Source organism: Prionailurus bengalensis, chromosome E1, assembly GCF_016509475.1.
Source record: "Prionailurus bengalensis isolate Pbe53 chromosome E1, Fcat_Pben_1.1_paternal_pri, whole genome shotgun sequence".
Lineage (NCBI taxonomy): Eukaryota > Metazoa > Chordata > Mammalia > Carnivora > Felidae > Prionailurus > Prionailurus bengalensis.
Genome location: NC_057347.1, coordinates 10659339 through 10679914, shown reverse-complemented (window position 1 = coordinate 10679914; position 20576 = coordinate 10659339). Strand labels below are relative to the sequence as shown.

At 59.3% G+C, this 20576-nt stretch overlaps 2 protein-coding genes across 3 annotated transcripts; both read right to left on the bottom strand.

Moving 5' to 3' along the window:
- Window positions 1–478: 478 nt before the first annotated feature.
- B9D1 (B9 domain containing 1) lies at window positions 479–15789 on the bottom strand. Of its 2 annotated transcripts, XM_043583273.1 has the most exons (7): window positions 15262–15463; window positions 13535–13603; window positions 11053–11164; window positions 6115–6211; window positions 4914–4976; window positions 1075–1142; window positions 479–809 (listed from the first exon to the last, which is right to left on the bottom strand). In XM_043583273.1, exons 1-7 carry the CDS (start codon window positions 15322–15324, stop codon window positions 667–669), a joined length of 615 nt encoding a protein of 204 aa, XP_043439208.1. In that variant the 5' UTR covers window positions 15325–15463; the 3' UTR covers window positions 479–666. The 2 variants fall into 2 exon arrangements, with proteins under 2 accessions (XP_043439208.1, XP_043439209.1); XM_043583274.1 differs by lacking the exons at window positions 479–809; window positions 1075–1142; window positions 4914–4976; window positions 6115–6211 and adding an exon at window positions 7047–7366 and having other exon boundaries at window positions 15262–15789.
- Window positions 15790–16228: 439 nt separating this feature from the next.
- Window positions 16229–19381, bottom strand: LOC122486026 (serine protease 33-like). The gene is made up of 4 exons (XM_043585505.1): window positions 19348–19381; window positions 18064–18555; window positions 17371–17537; window positions 16229–16745 (listed from the first exon to the last, which is right to left on the bottom strand). Exons 1-4 carry the CDS (start codon window positions 19379–19381, stop codon window positions 16524–16526), a joined length of 915 nt encoding a protein of 304 aa, XP_043441440.1. The 3' UTR covers window positions 16229–16523.
- Window positions 19382–20576: the final 1195 nt, after the last annotated feature.

Genomic DNA, 20576 nt, shown 5'->3' with positions numbered 1-20576 from the left:
GCTGCTGGGCTGCACAGCACACCCTCCTGTCCTGTGGGAGACCAGAAAGCTGGGATTCCGGCGCCTCCCTGCCTCTGGGAGGACTGCAGCCCCATCGTCTGGGCTGCGGGGTTGGGGGCCAGCAGAGGGCAGGCCGGGAGGCCTCTCCTTGCAGCTCCTACCGACGGGGCTCTGTCTTCTTGCCAAGGGAAGCAGGCGGTCACGCCCCACAGCGGGCACTGCGGCCGGGCACCCAGCAAGCCTGCTGCTCGACGCCGAGGAGGCCCTCGGTCTTGGGGACACACCTGTGTTAGGGATGAGCGTGTTGAGGCGAAGAAAAGGCCGCACAGCCCCGAGTGGCAGAACCGTGCTTGGAGCGAGGCTCACAGCCTAGGTGGCCGTCCCGCCGGCCGTGCCTCTCTCGGGGCAGCTTCAGTCCCTTCGCCGTACAGGGTCGGGGGAGGGGCCAAAGGGGAGAGGAGGCAGCTCCAGGCCCGGGTTCTGTGAAAAGGTGATGCTTTATTATATAAAAACCTCCACCCACCCCCTTTCCCAGTCCCACGAGGCCACGCGTCAAGCACATGTATCCGAGGCCAACTCTCTGGAAGGACAACCTGCTTTGTCTGAGGACGGCCGGTCTGGCGGGCGGGGCCCGGTCCGGTGGGCGGGGGTAGGGGCTGGGTGCCTTCACAGGGGGCGTCCTGGCGGCGGGCTGGGCCCGGAGACGCCCTGCGTGTCAGAAGGCCCAGTGTCGTAGCCCAGCTTCCTCATGTCCTTGGTCACCACGTTGAAGAGGAGAGTGACAAAGCCCTGAGAGCGGACGCGGGTCACTGGGAAGAGAAGGGCAGCATCAGCTGGGCTGCTTTGGGAGTCTCTCGGCCTCAGCGTTTTCTCCTGTAAAATGGGACTGACTGCCGGGCCCATGCCCCTCCCTGGGAGGTGCTCTGGGGAAATGCCTGGGCCCTGCCCCTGCACTCCCTCTGCGTGCCTGACGGGTCTCTGGCTTCCACCCTGTTGCGTGGGGGTCTCCCCAGTCTCTCCCAGGCTCCAGCTTGCCTGTGGGGTGGGGGTGGGGTTGAGGGGATCAAGCTTTACCTTCCCGGCCTTCACCCTGAGCCACCACCTTGGGGTCTGTGTACTCGGGCCGCCGTCCCATGAACCAGCTGGAAGACAGGAGACCCTGGGTGAGCAGATCCTTTGCCTGGCCATCCCTCAGCCCCGAGACATGGGCTCTCCCCCTGCTGCAGAAACCAGCAGCCCTCCTCCAAGCCCTGTCCTAGGGCTGGACCCTGGGCACAACCTTCCCACGCCACCTCCCTCTGCCCGGGAAGGTGAGTCTGGGTGCCATGTGTGGCTTCCAGCAGGCGTGTGGGGCTCTGTGCCCCACCCCTCCTCAGCTGGATGCCGGGCTTTCCTATCACAGTCACCCATGGCTTTGAGGGACATGTGGGGCTGGGGGCACGGTGGGAACCCAAGTGGAAATCCCAGAAAGAGGACGGCAGCATGATGTGACGCTCCCCCCATATCTGGGAGTTCAGCATCCTTGGGGCGGGCAGAGGGGCCAGACCTGGGCTTTCCACTTTCCTCTCAATGGTGTGGGATCCCGCGCAAGTCACTTGCCATGTCTGAACCCTTGAGCCCCAGTGCCTCTCACCTGTACCTAATGGTACCTAGCTCCCCAGGCTCTAGGTGAATGCACTCTGTCAACTACCATGAGAAACATTAGCCCTCCTATTTATGCCTCTTGCATAAATGCACCTGCCCCAAGGGTGGGCTTGCTTTGGGGTGACCGACACGATCACCTGACTCCGCAGTCACTGATGTGAGGGGTGCACACTCAGTGCCAGGGACCCTGCCATGCCCACTGTCCACCTGCCCCTCACAGGGGCCCTGGTCTGTAAACCCCCGCCTGTCAGAGGCTAAGGGCGGTGTGGTGACATGCCCAAGGCTACAGGCAGGGAGGTGAGGCAGGGCCTCCCCTCCGTCCCAGTTCAGCCGGCCAGAGCCTCACCTCCAACACATGCATTCAGGCCGGGAAACCCTCCCGGGGCCCATTCCCGGCAGGGTGGGCCAGGTGTCCCATGCAGGAGCGCTTCCAGCCTGCGTTCTGGGGCCCGGCTGGTGGCAGGGGGGACCAGTGACGTAGCTGTGGGTGGTGGGCTCCCCACAGGGAAGGAGGCCCCTCTGTCTATCGGTCCAGGCCCAGGTTCCGGCATTCCCAGAGCAGGCTCTGCCCTGCCTCCCACTACAGTGGCCTGCACTCTGCCCCAGCGAAGCCACCCTTCCCGAGCAACACCCCTCCAGCTCCAGCTGGAATCACCCCTTGGCCCAGGCCACCCCGACTGAGCCAGCCCAGGCCCCCAGCCCACCGGCTGCTGCCCAGGGGAGGAAGCAATGCCTGCCCCCTGCTGTCTGCAGCTCCAGTGACACCCAGTAAGGCGCTCACTGGCTCCCAGCTGAAAGAGAGAGAGAGAGAGAGAGAGAGAGAGAGAGAGAGAGAGAGAGAGAGATGGGAGGGGGACTGGGAAGCCAGGGTTCCAGCCAGGCCTGGATGGGCGTATTGCCACTTCTCTGTGCCTCAGCGTCTCCATCTGAGGAGTGGGGCTGTGCACCTCGCAGGCACGGGAAGCAGCCACCGCGAGCGTGGCACACCCCGAGCACCCATACCCAGAGCTACCAGAGCCAGTGCGTTGCTTCCTCTCCTGAGGCCCAGGAGGGCAGACGCTTCAGGGTAGGGTTGAGCGCCCGTCCAGGCAAGGGCCTGAGGCAGGGAGGGCTGCAGGGGGCTGGAGGAACCAAGTCAGAGGGCACGTGAGGGCAGGGGAGAGGGCCCGAGGGCAGCAGGGCAGAAGAACGCAGGGCCTCGCAATATCCTAGCTGAAGTTAACGGTAAATGCGGAGATGTGCTCGAGTGGTTTCTAAAGCTGTTTTAGAAAACCATTTTTGTCGCTACGTGAAGACTAGATGGGAGGCGCTGTCATAGGCTGGATAATGGCCCCCAAGATATCAGGTCCTAATCCCTGGAACTTGCAAATGTGACCTTATTTGGGAAAAGGACCTTTGCACGTGAGATTAAGGTGAGGATCTTTAACGTGGGGAGACTGTCCTGGATTATCTGGATGGACCCTAAATGCCATCACCAGTGTCCTAAGAGAGGCGGAGGGAGATGTGACACAGGGGAGGAGGTGACATGTGAGGTCATACACGTGACTGCAGAGGACACTGGAGCGATGCAGCCGCAGCCACCAGGAGCAGGAAGGGGCTGGGAACAGATTGTCCTCTAGAGTCTTGGCGAGGGGGGCAGGGAGCACGCCCTGCCGGGTACCTTGATCGCAGCCCAGTGATACTGACTTTGGACCATGAGAAAAAAATGTCTGTCATTTAAGCCTCGAGTTGGTGGTGATTGCTTACAGCAGCCCAGGAAACTAATACGGGGCTGAGTGGGCCGGGCCAGGCCAGGCCAGGCGGCCGCGGGGCAGGAACGAGAAGTCTCCTGCGGGAGCAAAGGCCACTGGGAGCCAGTTACACGCCGGCCTCCACGCGCGCCGGGCCACGTCTGGGAAGATTTTGATCAAACCGCCTTCGCTAATCAGACCTTCCTCCGGTGTCTGCAGTCCAAGCACACGCGGCCTTGCCCAGAGGAGACGGTCCCCTGCCCCGAGCTGCCGTCCCTGGGGCACCGGCAGAAACTTCGCCTGCCGCGTGAGCCGTAAGGCCTAACTTCCTCAGCAACGAAACCCTTTCCTCAGAGGGCCCTGGCCCTGAGACCCAGGCTGCCCTCAGCGCGGCATGAACGGCCCGGCCCTGGGCAGCTGTGTGGGCTCAAAGCCCTTAACCTCCCGGGACCCGCCGACGGGCACCGCCCCCACCTTCCCGACGGTCCCACGGGGCGGGTGGCGTCCTCTCTAGCTTCCGCTGGCCCAGGGCACCGGCTAATAAGCCCCTCCCCGTCACAGTGGCCTCCCAGAGGGCAGGGGGCACCCCAGTTCGCCCCGGGACCCAGAACTCGGGGAGGCCTCCCTGGCTCAGGTCCAGCGCCGTCCCTCTGCGCAGCAGGGCTCCGGCCAAGGCTCACCCCGATACCGGCCAGGCCTGCCGGGGGCTGCTCAACAGCTGCCACCCGGGGAGCCAGACGGTCCTCCATCCCCCCACGTCGTCCTGCCTGTGAGCAGAGGGCCCGGGGCCCGCTCCTGGCTGAGCTGGCGGGGAGCAGAGGCGGCTGGCCGCCGCGCTAAGCTGACAGGAGCTTCTGGCCCCGACCTCGAGTCGGCCGGCCCTCTGAGCTTCGACGCGGAGGCGGTGAGGGGCAAGAGGCCCCACATCCGTGCGCCAGCCCCCCTGCCTCCCGGGTGTCTCCACCCCCCCCCCCCCCCGCACCACCACTTACCAGCGACACCCCGTCCTTGCCGCTCCTCACACGCGAAGCCCGTGGGCCTTGCACATGCGGTTTTCCTATGTCTGGAACATTCCTTCCCCACATCGCCCACCCTGGCCCTTACCTCTGCTCTAGTCTCTGCACAGATGTCACCCCCTTGAAGAGGCCCCGCTGTGAGGCATTTCCTGACGGAAACTGCCCACCAGGAGTATCGGTGCCGTTCTGTTCGGCTCTTACTGCCGTACCCTCCCGCGTCCTACCTTTTTAACGTCATGTTATGCCACGAGCATCTCCCCATCTGCTCTGCTCTGACCAAAGGCCGTTAACGCGGCCCAGGATAACGGCGCACGGCCTTACGCGGCTGGAACGGTGGCTGAAGGGAGCCCAGCGACCCCCGGAAACCACACAGCCCCCGCTTCCATTTGTCCCCAAAGACAGAGCAGCAGGAAGATGCGACGAGGTTGCCCGGCACAAGTGAGGGGGGACCGTGACAGCCCTCCCTGCGCCCCCCCTGCTTAGGTCAGAAGGAGGGGCTGGAGGCGACGCGTACGAAACTCACCTCGTCAACTTTTGCAGTTTAGACGTGGATTCTGGGACAAACATGGGGATGGTCCTTTTGTGCCTGAAACAAATGTTTTCACGGACACGTGTGCCGAGTCACAGAAGAGTGACGAACTTCCTGAGCCTCCCGCGAGCAGGAGCTGTCAGATGGGCGGTGCCAGGTCAGCGGCAAGGCCAACCCGTCGGGCTGGCAGGGGCCGCACCCACCGGGCCCGGGCTGGGTGCTGAGCGCCGGGAGGCTGAGGCGGGGAGAGCGGGCCCGGCCTCTGGGAGGCCAGAGGCCCCGCGAGTCTTGTTTCTTTCAAAGGGTCGGGAGGATACAGAGGGCTACAGCCGTCCGGCCCGGGGTCCCGGCTCACGTGCCCCTCAGAGGCTCCGGCCTCCACACGTCCAAAGGTGCCGCCACCTCCACGGCCCAGTTTGGACGCCCTTCCTCCGGGAAGCCCCTGAGAATCCCCCCGACCTTCCCCGCTGTGGCCACCTGCCCCAGGCCTGCCCCTCACACCCCGTCCCCCACTCCTCTCCACACACCTCCCCTCACGTCTTGCACTTTCTGTCTCGGCAACGAGACTCCTCAGGGCATTTGGTGCCCGCCGTCCCTCCATCTTCCTCCACCATTTCCAGACAAACTCCCGTCCTCTGGGCCCCAGAACACGCTGTGTCCATACCCTGTCACCGTGCTTAAGAACACGGTCGCTCCTCTCCGTCTGTGTCTACTAGTCTGGGGGCTTCCGAGGAAGGGCCCAGGTGGTCACACTAACGCCAGCAGGGCCGGGCACAGAAGGGGGATTAGCGAGAGCTCTCGGGACGCTGAGTGGCGCGGAAAGAGAGGCGTGGATGGAGTCTGAGCCGCAGCCCCAAACTGCCTGCAAACTCTGTCGCTGGGCCTAGCCCCTCGCAGGATATCCCCTGGTGCTTCCTGCCGGGGCCTCTGACACTCCCCTCACCCACCCGCTGTCTCGGGGGAGGGGGGGGGAGGCAGCCCTAGCTTCACCCATGTGGGTCTCCTTCCAGATATGGGCTCTAACCCACAGCCCCCAAGCCGAGTTGCCCAGGCGCCTGGGGACCCCAGTGCATCCCCAGCCTAGAGGTGACATCCGTCCCAGGAAAAGGCCTGCTGGGGGTGCCCTGGTTCTCAGCCAGCACGGCCCAGCAAAGGAGGGACTGCGGCCCAGGGACCAGTCAGAGCCAGGACCTACCTGCCGGGCGAGAAAGGCAAGTGCACTGCCCCATAGCCTCGAACCACATCGTTCCCAAACACGTCTGGTCCATACACACTGAGCACGATCTGTGGCCCTTGGGAAGAACAAGACAAAAGGTCAGCAGGTGGTGAAACTGGGGGGGGGGGGGGGAGGTGCCAGGCAGAGAACCCGGATGGTGCTCAAAGCCCCAGGGGCTGTGGCTGCACAGAGGGCAGGAGTGGACACAGGTCCTGTCCCCTGGGTCCGTATATTCATCCTCTGAATGTAGGGATGAAATCACTGCCCCAGGTGACAGGTGAGGTGAGTGGGTGCGGCCCCCAGGCAATGACCTGCCTTCCCGGCCTCTCGGCTTCCTCCTAAGACAAGGAGAGTAGTGCCTGACACAGAAGAGCTCCGTGTTAGGGAGAGGTTCGTACCAAACAACGCGTGCCGAACATGGTACTTTGGTTTTACCCATTTTTTAAAAACTTTATACAAACGGAATCCTATAGTATGTGTATTGTTACTTAGCTTTTTCCTTTTTTTAATTATTTTTATTTATTCATTTATTTTATGTTTTATTTATTTTTGAGAGAGAGAGAGAGACAGATAGAGTGCGAGCAGGGGAGGGACAGAGAGGGAGACATAGAATCCAAAGCAGGCTCCAGGCTCCGAGTTGTCAGCACAGAACCCAATGCGGGGTTTGAGCCCATGAACCATGAGATCACGACCTGAGTGGAAGTCGGACGCTCAACCGACTGAACCACCCAGACGCCCCTCTTTTTTTTTTTTTTTTTTAAATTTTAGAGAGAGACAGCATGAGCAGGGGAGAGGGCCAGAGGGAGAGAGAGAGACTCTTAAGCAGGCCCCACACTCAGCACCAAGCCCCATGCGGGACGCGATCCCACAACCCTGGGATCATGACATGAGCCAAAATCAAAAGTCAGACGCTCAACTGACTGAGCCGCCCAGGCACCCCGGGACCCAGCTTCTTTATAATTCAACATCACGTTTGTGAGATTCTATCAAACTGTCATGTACGGGGTTTTGCTCGTTTTCAACGCTGGGTAACATTCTAGCTCCGGACAGAGAATGAGGACGTGGTTCACTCTAGTGCCGATGGACACGTGGGTGGTTTCTCCTTGGGGGACCCCCCGATGGGGAGGCTATGCGCTCTCTGCTACTCTCGTCCAAGCTCCGGCCCCCTGTGCACGCACGTTTCTGCTGGGTACGTGTCCGGGGCGTCCCGCGGGGTACGCACACACTCGGGCTGAAAAGAGAACGCGGGGCCGTCTCCCAAAGGGGTCGTGTCACCCACACGCTCCCGCCCGTGACTGGAGTTCCCTTCACACCACATGCTCACGAAGCTTAGGATCCTTCCTCCAGCATTCTCCCCTGAGCTATTCTGGTGCGTGGGCTGCGGCACCTCACGGTGGCTTTTAATTTTTAATATTTATGTTTTTTAGAGAGAAAGAACATGAGCAGGGGAGGGGCAGAGAGAGAGGGAGACACAGAAACCTAAATAGGCTCCAGGCTCCGAGGTGGGAGATCATGACCTGAGGCCAAGTCAAAGGCTGAGACGGAGCCACCCAGGCTTTCATTTGCATTTTCCTTAACTGTAATCTTTCTTACTAAAACAAAGCTGAGGCCCTGCTCCGTGTCTTGTCACTCGGATGTCCCCTTTTGTGAAGTACCCGCTCAGCCTCTTGTCCGTTTTTCTACTGGATGGATCTTTTTCTCATTGACGTGTAATGTGTATGTGTGTGAATTCTGCGGCCTGTCTTTTCGGGCCAATTGCTGTCTTCTGATGAATAGAAGCCTTTAATTTGAATATGGCCAAATCCCTGGATCTTTCCTTTAAAAAGTCCTTTGAAGGGGCGCCTGGGTGGCTCAGTCAGTTAAGCGTCTGACTTCAGCTCAGGTCAGAATCTCACAGTTCATGAGCTCGAGCCTCGCGTGGGGCTCTCTGCTATCAGCTTGGAGCCCACTTTGGATCCTGTCCCCCTCTCTCTCTGCCCCTCCTCTGCTCGTTCTCTCTCCCCCTCTCTTTGAAAAAGTCTTCCCTTACCTGATATCATGGCTCTAGCATCCTAGGCTATCTTCCTGAAGCTTTACTACTTTGCTTTCACATTTCTATTTACACATCCACCTGGACCTGACTTTTGTGTAGGTGTCGTAGGATGCGGGGATCCGGTTTCTTTCCCTGTGCATATCTGACTGTCCTGGTACCTTTTATCAAAGACACCTGCTTTCCCCTCCTGCTCCACAGTGCCCTTTGTCACAAATCAACTGTCTACGTAGGCTTAGGTCTGTCTTGGGGCTCTCTTTGGATCTGTCTCTCCACGTGCCAGAACTACACTTAGTTATTCTGCTTTAAAATTAAATTGAGGGGCGCCTGGGTGGCACAGTCAGTTAAGCGTCCGACTTCAGCCAGGTCACGAACTCGCGGTCCGTGAGTTTGAGCCCCGCGTCAGGCTCTGGGCTGATGGCTCAGAGCCTGGAGCCTGTTTCCGATTCTGTGTCTCCCTCTCTCTCTGCCCCTCCCCTGTTCATGCTCTGTCTCTCTCTGTCCCAAAAATAAATAAACGTTGAAAAAAAAATAAATAAAATAAAATAAAATTAAATTGAAGCTTGATGTGTGGTGGAACGAGTTATATTTTGATCTTGTAAGGAATTTCTTTTTAAAATGCCATTTTCGATTCACTTTTTATGCATGTATTTTATTTTTATACAGAAAGCCACTGGTTTTTGTGTGCCCATCTCATATCCAGCATCCATGGAAACTTATTAATTCTATAACTTCTCTGTAGGTCATTTTGCACATTCTTTAAAAAAATTTGTTTACGTTTATTTATTTGAGAGAGAAAGAGAGTGGGCAGGGGATGGACAGAGAGAGAGAGAGAGAGAGAGAGAGAGAGAGATTGAGAATCCCAAGCAGGCTCTGCACTGTCAGTGTAGACCCTGATGCAGGGTTCAAGCTTACGAACCGTGAGATCATGACCTGAGCCTAAACCAAGAGTCAGATGCTCAACCGACTGAGCCACCCGGGCGCCTCCATTTTGCACACTCTACATACACAAGGTTACCTGTGAAAAACAATTCTGTTCTCCCTAATTCTTATGCCTTTTGTTTGTGATGGTGCCAGCAGGAAGGAAATTTCACTTAGGAGAGGTGATATTTGCTCTGTTTTATAGAAAACCTTCATCCGATTAAGAAAGTTTCCTTCTGTTCCTAGTTTGCTAAGTGTTTACCACGAATGGATGTCGAATTTTATCTTGGTTTCTTCATTTATAGGGATGATCGTGACTGTCCTTCTTTTTAAAGCAGTGAATCACACTGGTTGATTTCAGATGCTCCACGTACAAGCTTTGTATTTCTGGAATAAACCGTACTTGTTCAGGATGTATTATCCCCCTTCCATCCTGCTAGATTTGGCTTACGAATATTTCGTTTGGGACTTTTTGCCACCATGTTCAGGGTCTGGAATGATCTGGAGCTGAGCTGCTTCTCCCTTCCTCCCAGGGTGCAGCACCTCGAGGTCTCCATCCGAGTTGTAGGGATTTTTTTATTCTTGTGCCCCGAACCCAGTGCAGCTGTCAAAAGTCTCAGTCAGCCTCTCAGTCACCTCTGGTGGAGTCAGCAAATACTTGCAGGGGTGATGTGAGTGGGATCATGTCTCTAGATTTTGTTTTCTCCCGGCTCTTGGCCTGGTAAATCTCCAATACTTGGCCAGCTCTCTGAGGCCTTCAAAGAGTTGTGTTTGTTTTTGCTTCTTAGTAGTTTATCCACTTCTCCTAGCTTTCCTCAGCAGCAGGAGACTGCTCCATAATCCAGAGCCCCATTCCAGGAAGCCTATGTAATGGGGCGCCTGGGTGGCTCCATCAGTTAAGCGTCCGACTTTGGCTCAGGTCGTGATCTCATGGTTCGTGGGTTCGAGCCCCACATCGGGCTCTGTGCTGACGGCTCAGAGCCTGGAGCTGCTTCAAATTCTGTGTCTCTCCCTCTTTCTGGCCCTCCCCCACTTGGGCTCTCTCTCTCTCTCTCAAAAATAAATTAACATTAAAAAAAAAAAGCATCTATTGAAGCATCTTACTCATGGACAAAGACAAGATGCAGTCCAGGCAGCCCTGCTCCGGACCCTCTGTACCCAGTAAGCCTAGGCCCCAGGCAGGCCACACGAGGCAGAAAGGCCCAGACTATGAAATCAGATGGACCTGAAAGCCAATCCACACTCAGCTCCTAGCTATAAAGTTGAAGGCAAATGACATCACTTTCTGTGTCAGTTTCCTAATGTGGGAAAAGAAATGGAATGCAATCTGTCCACCACATAGGATTAGGAAGCTAGGAAAAGCACACATGGGGGGAGTATTCACAGCCCCTTTGGAGCGACCCCAGACTTTGCACACAGTAGGCGGTTATTAAGTGAGAGCGAATTCCAACTACTGGACAAGGCAGATCGTAAACACCGCAAGCAACGAGGGCGCTGGGAAGGAGGCCAGAGATGGCAGCGGGAAGGGGTGTCCCAGGCAGAGGGGACAGTACGAACCAAGCCTCGGAGAGGTGCCTCGAGGGATGTGCACAGGAGGTGTGGACGGCTCCGGTCTGGCCGCAGCACAAGACACGATCGCAAGCTGAGAGCCTCGCAGGCCAGACCGCCACAGCCATGGACACCAGGCTGTGTCCTTCCCAGCCCCAGAGCCATCCAAGGCGCAGGCAGGGGCCTCACCCGATCGGCTCTGAGCTCCCAAAATGTCAATTGCACAGCATGTAGACGAACTGGGGTGGGGAAGTGGGGGGAAGCGGCCGGGTGTCAAGAGAGCCCACGGCAAGGCTGACATAAGGGCCCCGGAGGTGGGCAGTGGAGAGTCGAGAGCGGACAGTGGTGGCAGGATGAGGCCCGGACTGTCCTGGGGGCGCCTCCCCATCCCAGTCCCCGCAGGGCCCCCGGGGACTCACAGCCGTAGGGGTTGGTGCTTTTAAAGGTGACGTCGATGGGGAAGTTCCACACCAGCGCCTGCCGCACGTCTTGGCTCTTGGATGTGATCTGTGAGATGCCCTCCTCCAGACCCTGTGAGCACAGAGACAGTGACAGCCCGAGCTCCAGCTGCCATGCACGCCCCCTACCTGGGTGGGCGGGCGGGAGGGCCGTGTCCTTCCCTTCTGCTCACATGCTAACTTCCCAACAACAGGGTCTGCGAGGTCACGGAGCAGCTCCTAGGTCTCTCCGGGTTTTATTTCGTTCGAGCTTGACGGCCTGGAGCCAACTGGGCGCAAGTTCTCCCCTCGCCAGCCCGAGGAACCGGCTCCGGCCGGCCGGCCCCTCGGATGTCACCGATTTCACCCCGACGCTTCCTGTCGGGGCACAAGTGCGTGCGATTTTCCCCATCACCAGGCAATCCTGCCCTCCTTCTTCCTCCACCCGTCAACCCGTTCGATGCTCCCTGCCAAGCAAAACTCCTTGAAAGGTCTGTCCGTTACTCCCTGGCTCCAGCTCCTTCTCTGCTTTTCTTTTGAGAACCGACTTCAATCTGGCTACAGGCTCCCACTCTACCAACGTGTTTTTGTGGCGTAGCACCAGGGACCCCAGCATCGCTGTATCTATGGACACTTCTCTGTCCTCAGTTCACCTGACCCAGTGGCAGCGCTGGACCCGGCCGATCGCTTCCTGACACACTCCCCCTGCGGGGTTTCTGGGACACGGTACGTACGTACGTCTTTGGGTCTTTCCTCCTCACGGGAGGGGTGGTCCCCACTGTTGCTCTCAGCACTTGCTCCTTTCGTGTGGGAGCGTCCCGGGCTCCGTGTTGGGACGCTCCTCTAACCGGCCCTCGTGACCTCAGCCATCTCGGGGCCGCCAACGTGGTCTGGGTGTGGCTGATTCCCAGACCCGTGTCTCCAGCCCGGTCCTTGCCTCCGACCTGCAGATCAGCACGGCCCCACCCCCAATGCCCACCCGGCACCTCCACCTGGATATCTAGTGGGAACCTCAACACTTGCCGGGCCGAGTTCTGGAAAGTTCTTCCAGATCTGCTCTCTCTAGTCTTCTCAATCGAATGGCAGCTGTGCTAAGTGCCCAGGCTAGAAAGCTTGGTGCTACTTTTAACTACTTTCTGTCATGCCCCTCTTCTGTCCAAGAGGAAACCCCGTTGTCTCCCGTCTTGTTCGACCACCTGTCATCACCCCCCGTGCCGCGCCTTGTCCACGTGCCGTGTCTGCTCCTCTGTTTCTGGTAACCGTCCATGGCGTCCCTGCTTTGGCCCTTGCTCCCCTGTCTACTGGGAACACAGAAGCTGGGGGGAGCTTTGAGAAACACAAGACGGGTCACTTTCTCTCTGTTCTAGACTCTCTGAGGGGGTCCCAGGTCACCCCGAGTGAGGCTGTGGTCCTCACTCTGACTTACCGTGTCCTCCAAGGCCTGCCCCGTCTTCGACACCCCCTGCTTCATCCCCGGTCACTCCCCTTCCTGCTCATGCTCCTCACTGGCCTCCCTCCTGCTCCTCAAGCACGCCAGGCGCGCCCCTGCCTCAGGGCCCGTGCGCCGCTGCTCCTTTGGTCTGGAAAGTTCTTTCCACAGACTTCCGCATGGCTTATTCCCACACTTCCTTCGGGTCTTTACCCAAAGTTACCCTCTCAGGGAGGCCTTCCCTGGCCATCTGATCTAGATTCCAGCTTCTCTCTATCCTGCACACCTCCCTGCCCGACTACTTTCTCCTTGGCACTCTTCACTAGAACATACTAGAACACTAGTACTTAGTGTCTGTCTTGCCCCACAAGAATGGGCACTCAACAAAGTCTGGGACTCTTGTCTGGCTTCGTTCACCACTGTCTCCCCGTCACCCAGAAGGCTGCCAACAGTTATTCAGTTAGGGGGTTAACAGAAAGTAAGTATTGTCACCTCGCCGTGCAGAGGAGGAGACAGGCTCAGCGAGGCTTCGACAAGTGCTGCACACAGTAAAGCGTGGAGCGAGCCGACATGGTCATCCCAGCCCATCTCCTGGTGGAGACAGACTGTTCCCAGGGAAGTCTTGCAAGGACAGCTTCCGTTCTGCCTCCTGACTCCCCAGAGTCCTCCCCATGAGCTAGGAGAGGCCAAGTGATGAAGGGACTTGCCCAGAGGCTGCACAGGGTGGCCACTTCCAGGCTGGCCCTCCGGGGCCTGCGTGCCTGCGCCACCCATACGTGCCGCCTCGCTGCCGTGTGCAAGTTCCCGGGGTGAGGCTCGCGGGCAAGCGCAGCCTGGATCCGGGAGCCCGCCCGTGGCTGCGTCCTCCACTCCAGCTTTCCCAGGAACAAAGTCGTGTTTTAGAACCCCCTGAACTCAGTGTCTACCTCTCAGTGCATTCTGAACTGGGAGAGGAAGGGAGGTACGGTGGACACCTTGAGAAACCCCAACAGTCGCGGGGGCTGTGAGGGAGGGAGGCCCAAGAGCCCAGCTTACCGCCGTGGGGGCCCAGTCCTGGCCATACACAAAGCAGTATTTGCAGTAGAGATCATCATACTCAGGAAACTGTGGAAACAAACACACACAGGTTCTGTTTACAGGGACTCGTTACAAGCTACGTTGGCCAGGTAAGGGCAGGTAAGGCCATGTTGGCCAGGTAAGGGCAGCTGACGGGAGTTCTGAACACGGGGCGCCTGGGGTGGCGTCTAAGAGACAGCCGGACGAGGAGTTCGGCAGAGGGGCCGGGGCCCGAGATGTGGGAGTCCAAGGGAGAGTCCCAGGCTGCCTCTGCCCTCGAGCCTTTGCCCAGCCTCTGCCTTCCGTCTGACATGCCCTTCCCATTCCTTCATCTGGCAGACTCCTGTTCGTCCTTCAAAACTTACCTTCCAGAGAGCCTGCCCTAACCTCCAGGCTGTTTCAAGGGCCACCGCCTCGCGCTGCCAGCCCCTGGTCCTTCCTTCCGTCAAAGCTCTGATTGCCCGTGTTTATTTCTGCCAACCCCATCTGACTGCGAGCTGAGAACAAGAGTGATGACGTTTTGGTGTCCCCGATGCTTGGCACGAGGGTAGGCATAGAGAGGAGGTCTAAGGGAATGGTGAAGTGAAAGGTCTAAGAACCCGGATGCTAGCGGGACAGAGAGCAAACACAGGGCTGGAGCTCAAGGCCTGAAGAGGGGGAGGGGCCCACAACTGAGTGGGAGGCACAGTGGGGGTGGCAAGCGGGCTGACAGTAGAGGTAGTTGTGATGCTGCCCAGCCAAAGGCCCCTACGGGGACAGAAGAGGAGCAGACAGTCTTGGGCACTAGGACCAAGGCGGGGGGGGGGGGGGGGGGGGGGTAGGACCGGGTGAGTGCACGGGGGCATAATCCCAATGAAACAGGAAGGCAAGAGACACCTACTAAGAGATCGTGGCAGGGCTTTGCCCAAACCATCTCACTTAATCCTCACAAGGATATAATCAACGCCATCTTCCAACAGCCTGGAAGGGTAATGCAGCAAAGCTCTGGCACAAGACAGACCGGGTTCAAATCTCAGCCTTGCCACTGCCTTTGGGCAAGTGTTCCCCCATCTGTAAAATGGTGGTGTTAGTAATACCCACCTCCCAGGACTGTTGTGAGGACTGAATGAGCAGTGCTGGGCGCCAAGTCTGACACATAAGGAATACATGGTGCGTATATCTCTGTGCGTATATAAATATGACAAATGGTTCTTCTCAAGTGTAGGGGGATGGAGGGTAGCGTCTCCTTGTGTCAGACTGGACAGACTCTCCCTGGATCTTTCCACCATCACCATCGTTGTATCGGATCGCCTAAATCACCTCCATTCTGATCCAAGTTTAAGGATTCGAGGGCTCAGAGTGCGGAGCACTTGAGGACCGAGGCCCAGCGTGCCGGTCGGGTCTCGGCTCGTCCCGTTACACCCGCGTTAGGCTCCTGCCCGTGACTCAACAGAGTGGACACGATCCGAACCAGGGATCACAGGCTCGGCCGAGCGTGCCCTCGGTACCAGCTCAACCTCTCGAGGTCTGTTTCCACACGCGCACGTCGGGCGCGAAGACTCCGCCAAGCCTCTCAAGGGCTGGTTCCCCTCCCCCGTCTAACCCAGGAAGAGGGAGGCTCACAGGAACGACGCGCCTCTCCGGAGCCACACAGCAGCCCGGGAGATCGCGGCATAGGCCCCGGGGGGAGACAAGGGGAAGGCCGGGCAAGGTCCACGGCCGCTCACCTGGGCGCTCTCCACCTGCCCGTTGACCATGAGTAGGAAGACGCTGGGACCCGCGGCCGCCATGGCAGGCTGGGGGCGCCTGGAAACGACCCAGGCTGTGCTCGGGGTTGCTAAGAGGCGCCGGGTTGCCCTGGAAACAGACGGCGTGGCGCGTGGGACACGTTTCTTGGGAGCGGCACCTTCGCGGAGGCGAGCGTATGTGAGACAGTGCGCAGGCGCAGTCAGCGGCTGCTGGTGCGAGGGGCGGGGTTTTGGGGGGAGGGGCTCGGCAGTCCCACCCCTCTCCGGGGGAGCCGGGACCATCCACGCAGGCTGGGCGGGAGCGTGGGCCCGTTGTGTAGAATCCAGCCCCGCCGTCCGATCCGGTTACACCCGCAGGGAGTGTGTATCCACTCGGCCTCGGCGCTGCCCGCCCCGAAGCGCAGAGGCCCGCCCTGACTCAGGCGGGCCAGGAGCCAAGTGGTGCAGATGCTCTCCGCCACGAGATGTCGCTGTGGCGCTACCTGGAGGATGGCGGCCAGGGCGTGCGGAGGAGGGATCCTGATGCGCGACCACCGCGTGTCGCGTGTCGCAGGCAACGCTCGAAGGCCGCGAGTCAGACGAGGCTCGGGGCCGCCCGGGTTCTGGAGAGTCTCCAGCTGGGGCCCAGCAGCGCCCAGCGTCAGGTCAAGGGGATGCCCCTTTGGGGCTTTTGAGGTCCTCGCCCCCCCAAGAAGTTGTGTAAACAAACTTGGGAGGGACCTCCATAAAACTTTAGTCCAAGCCAAGGCTCCTCAGTGTGAAGGGGGGAAACTGAGGGCCACGGAGGGGCAGCACCTGGCATCGCAGTCATCTGGCCGTAGGGGGAAGAGTGAGCCAGAACCCATGGCTCTGCCTGGTTACTGTTCAAATAACAGTGACTCCCTGGCCGTCCTGCGTAGGTCATGGTTTCTGTTAACACAGCAATCCGATCCTTCTTAGCACCCACTGTGGTTTGTATTTGCACATTTATTACTGCCATGACTCGGGCTATTGCTTGCCTCCCCTCCTCTAGACAAGCCCGCCTGTTGCCTGAGACCAGGGGCCCCACTGATCCTGTGTTCTGGTTGCCTGGCACATAGGAAGCACTGGTAACATTGTTGGATGAAGGAATAATTGTGAATACATCTCAATTACTCCAAGAGGAAGCAGATCCCGAGAGGGGAGTTTGCTGGGAACAGTCACAGCGGCAGGTAAGTAGCTGGATCAGGGTTCAAACCCAGGACTTCACAGGCTAAAGATCCTCACTGCCTCCTCTGTCTGGTCCCAGGCCGGGCCCAAGGACGCTTCTTGGCCAGGGTGGGAAAAGTGGCATTAGAGACCTTATCTCTGATCCAGGAAATGAAGGGATGCACAGGCCTGTAGACTTCTGGGAGGCCAGGCCCCCAGCAGGGACCCCAGGTGATCACCCCCTGTAGCAGCCAGCTGTTAGCTTGGAAGCAGACCAGGGGGCTCCCATCAGACACCTGTGCGGGAGAGGGAAGGAGGGGTCAAAGCCAGCAGGGACCCACTGACCACTCCCTGAGAGGCGAGCAGAGATACCTGAATAGGGGAGGGGCCGGGGGCGGGGGCAGCCAGGGTTCCCACCTCTGACAGGAGATGCTGACGCTGGGGAGGCCAGATGGTTGGGGGCCCCAGTGCAACACACAGAGCTCAGAGCTCGGGTGGACTTGGTCATCCCCCCTCCCCCCATCGCTCACACCCTCTTGCCAGTTAAAATGCTTTCTCCCACAAATTCTACCACTCTTGCCTGACCCTTTCCTCCTTGTGGCTTTTGAGGCTCAGTATTACACAAAAGTCAGTTTTTAACAAAACGCTTGTGTTTTGTCAGATAACCAGGGGCTTTCCAGCGGTTCAAAACCTGGCTATGTCAAAGGCTGCCCCACATTCAAGCAGGACCTAAAGGGGAAGTCTCCCCAGGGGGTGGGAAGCCCCTAATCAGGGGTGCACATTAGCTGCTTGCCTGGGTGTTATGGAATAGGAGACCCTGGGAGGATGGCCAGCCTGGCTCTACCGAGTCTAGAGGCATTAGGAGGGGCTGTAGGGGAGGGCACGTCTCGGGGCCTGCTTGGGCCCAGCTCAAATCCTTACCACCAGTTCAGAGGGGCCGGTGGAGGGCTTGGTGCACTGGGAGCCCTCAGGCAGGCTGGCCTCCGGGTCAGGACAGTCAGGGTGGAGGCGAAAGGCATCTTTGCAAGTGTGGATATGCAGTGGTCTCAGCGGGACACTGTGCAGCTCTCGGGGTGGGATGTAGGGATCTGCTGGGGGCGGGGGAGGGTGGGGGAGGGCTGCGATGGGTGGACCCTCAGCCAGGACTGATATCCGGCAGGTTTGCACCAGCCCTGCCCTGCCGGTTGGCACACCGCAGAGTTTCCCTCCCTGCCCCAAGTCTCCCTGCCCTGAACCCAGTCCTGAGCTTCCAGTCCTCCCTGACGCTCCTCACCTCCACCTCCCTCTGCTATGGCTCCATCCTCCCCTGCATTCTCACGGTGCTCCCAGGGAAGCTTTAAGCCTGGGGAGGAGGCCAGGAGTGTGCCCAGGGCCAGCCTTTGGGGCTGGGAGCTGACTCAGGCATAGTGGAGCGTCCCTGCTCACCCTCTCCCCTGCATGCTGGCATCTTTGGTGCTGACCATTGGCTGGCCAGAGCCAGGCTGTTCTCCGGGCTCGGGGACTGTGGGGGTTAGTGCCCCCGCAGGTGCCCCAGTCTCCACCTTGGCTGTCTGCCTTGCCCAGTCCAGCGCCCCCTGCTGCCCTCAACCATCCCAGGCACCTCTCCCATCCTACCGATATCAGCCTCAAACCCTTGGGCCCAGCAGAGCAGCCGCGGGAGGAAAGGTTGGGGCCGGGTGGCCAGAGGGACCGGCTGCACGGCGCTGCTGAGAGGTGGTGGCCTTGCCAGTCGAGCCAGGGCCAGGCCACCGGACGCAGAGCCCTCACTCCCTCCTGGGGACAGGAGCAGCTCCTCCACACGGGAAATGCTCTTGCAACTGTCCAGCACCAGGCGGTCTGGGCCCAGGGTCACTCTGAACTGGGACCGAGGCCCGCTGTAGAGATCAGGAGGTAGTGAGCCTGGGGGCCTCCCCTCTGGAGCCCCTCTCCACCACCCTCCCGGGCCCTGCACCCACCTGCCAAAGCAGCTGGCTCCTGCGAGCACCCACTCTTGGGAGATGAGGGCCCCCTCGCAGCGGTAGCGGGCATCCAGGAAGATGCTTGCCTGCCAAGGCCACGCGGCCGGGCCCTTCCTGCTGTTGGCCTCCGCCGGCCTGATTCCCGCACCTCAGGAAATGAGGCCTCACAGCTCCGCTCCGGGACCCCCACACCCGGGGCGGGGGGGTCTTACGTTCATTTCTTTCCTATCTGGCCCACCGCCTTTCCATCCAGGCCCCTGCTAACCTCTGCAGCCCCAGATCCGACCTCTCGCCCCCCTCCTGCCCGAGGCCAGGCTGCCTGTGATGCGATCCTGTGTGAGCTGGAGAAAGCTACCTAACCTCTCAGGGTCTCAGTTTCCTAGTTTCACCCCGAGGGGTCTTGTGAGGATTAGAGGGAGAAATGTAGGTCAGAGACTGGGCCCATCATCTCCGCCCTGCCCACCGAGAGAACTCCTATTCAGCCTTCAAAGCCCACTTTTGTGAAGTCTTCTTTGCATGCCTGTCCCCAGCCCCTCCCCATCTTCCCTGTGGGGAAGATTGCCTCACCTTCCTGCCCAGAAGCTCAGTGTAGGTGGGTATCCAGCTCTGCTTGCTTTTCTCTCAAGATGGGGAGCTCACTCATTGCTAAGGCAGCCGGGCCTCATTCAGGTGCCTTCACCCTGTCCATGTGGTTTGAACCTCAGGATCTTCAAAGGTCAGGCCCCATCCACATGGAGCTCCTCCCTGGAGGCTACACACCCCCCACTGCCTGTCACCGTGTCTGTCCTGCACCCGAGTTCCTGTTACTCGAACCCAAGTCTGGGTCATCAGTTTTAAGAGAACCTGGACTCTCAGCCCTCCAGGGATGGGTGCCCCCCACCCCCCGCGGAGGCCACCTCCTTCACCCTCTATCCCCAGCCCCCTTCCCGCAGCCTCTTACCAGACAGGAGCAGCAGCACCGGGAACATTTGCATAGCGGGCCCCGGGTCTCGTCCCCACCGGGTCTGGCCTCCTCCCCGCCAGCCCAGGACATTTAACGTCTCCGGCGTCCCCTCCCCACCACCCACACAAGGCCCACGTCACCAGGCAAGGGGGAACTGGCCTGGGAAAGAGGAAGCGGCCATGGCAGGACTGGCAGGGGGCGGGCGTCCTGGCGACAGACCTAGGCCCATCCTGGTGACCGCAGCAGGGACTCACATCCCGCCCTGCCTCCAGTCTCAGGTGACAGGTGGAGAGGGCAGCTGGCCCGAACCCACAGCAGTACTGATAATCCCAACCCCCCTCTGTTGATGCCCCAGCGAGCTCTGGGGCGCCCACACCGAGGGTTCCCCACAGCAACTCCACGAGAGCCGTCCTGCCACCTCCCAGTCCCTGTTACAGATGGGGAAGTCGAGGCTCGGAGAGGTGAAGTGATTTGCCGAGATCAGTGTTGGAAGCAGAGTTGGATTCAAACCAGAGTCTCCGCGACTCCAGATCACCACATCCTTCCCTCTCACAGCTCTTCTCGGTCTTTCTTCCTGGCTCAGGCGCTCGGCTCTTCACGCCAAGAATGCTTGTGGGCTCCCCGCCAGATGCAGCACAGGCCAGACCACAGCTGAATCCCCCAGGCAATGCAAAGGTAGGCCCTTTGTGGTGTGTCACGCCCCTCTGGCCCCTCCTGCGGCTGTCCCCCTGCCCCCCCCCCCCCCCCCGGCCCCCCAGCCTCACGGTGCTGGACGCCTGCGTGCACACCGCCTTCTTACAAATCGTATGTATTTGTTTTCGCTGAGGTGGAACTCACATAACCATTCTTTAAGTTACAATTCAGTGTACCCCAGTGTCTTTGCACATGCTCTTTTCTTCAAGCCTGGAATATCCCTTCCGCCTTTGCTGCCTGAAAGCTCCTTACTGAACTTCAAGATCCAGATCAATGTCCCCTCCTTCAGCCTGCCTTTCTTCTGTCCCCCTGCCCCATGTTGGTCCAGGGACTTTCTCTGGACCTCTCAGGCCCCCAGTCACAGCCCTACCCCAAAAAGGCTGCGGTCTGACCCGGACTCCCAGACCACGCTGAGAACTCTTGTGAGTGCCCGTGGAGAGAGGGCACATTGGAGCCACTTACTAATTGCTTGTGGAATGCCTGCATGAGCGAGTGAATGGGTGGGAGTCTTTGGGGGATACTGGAGGGGGTAG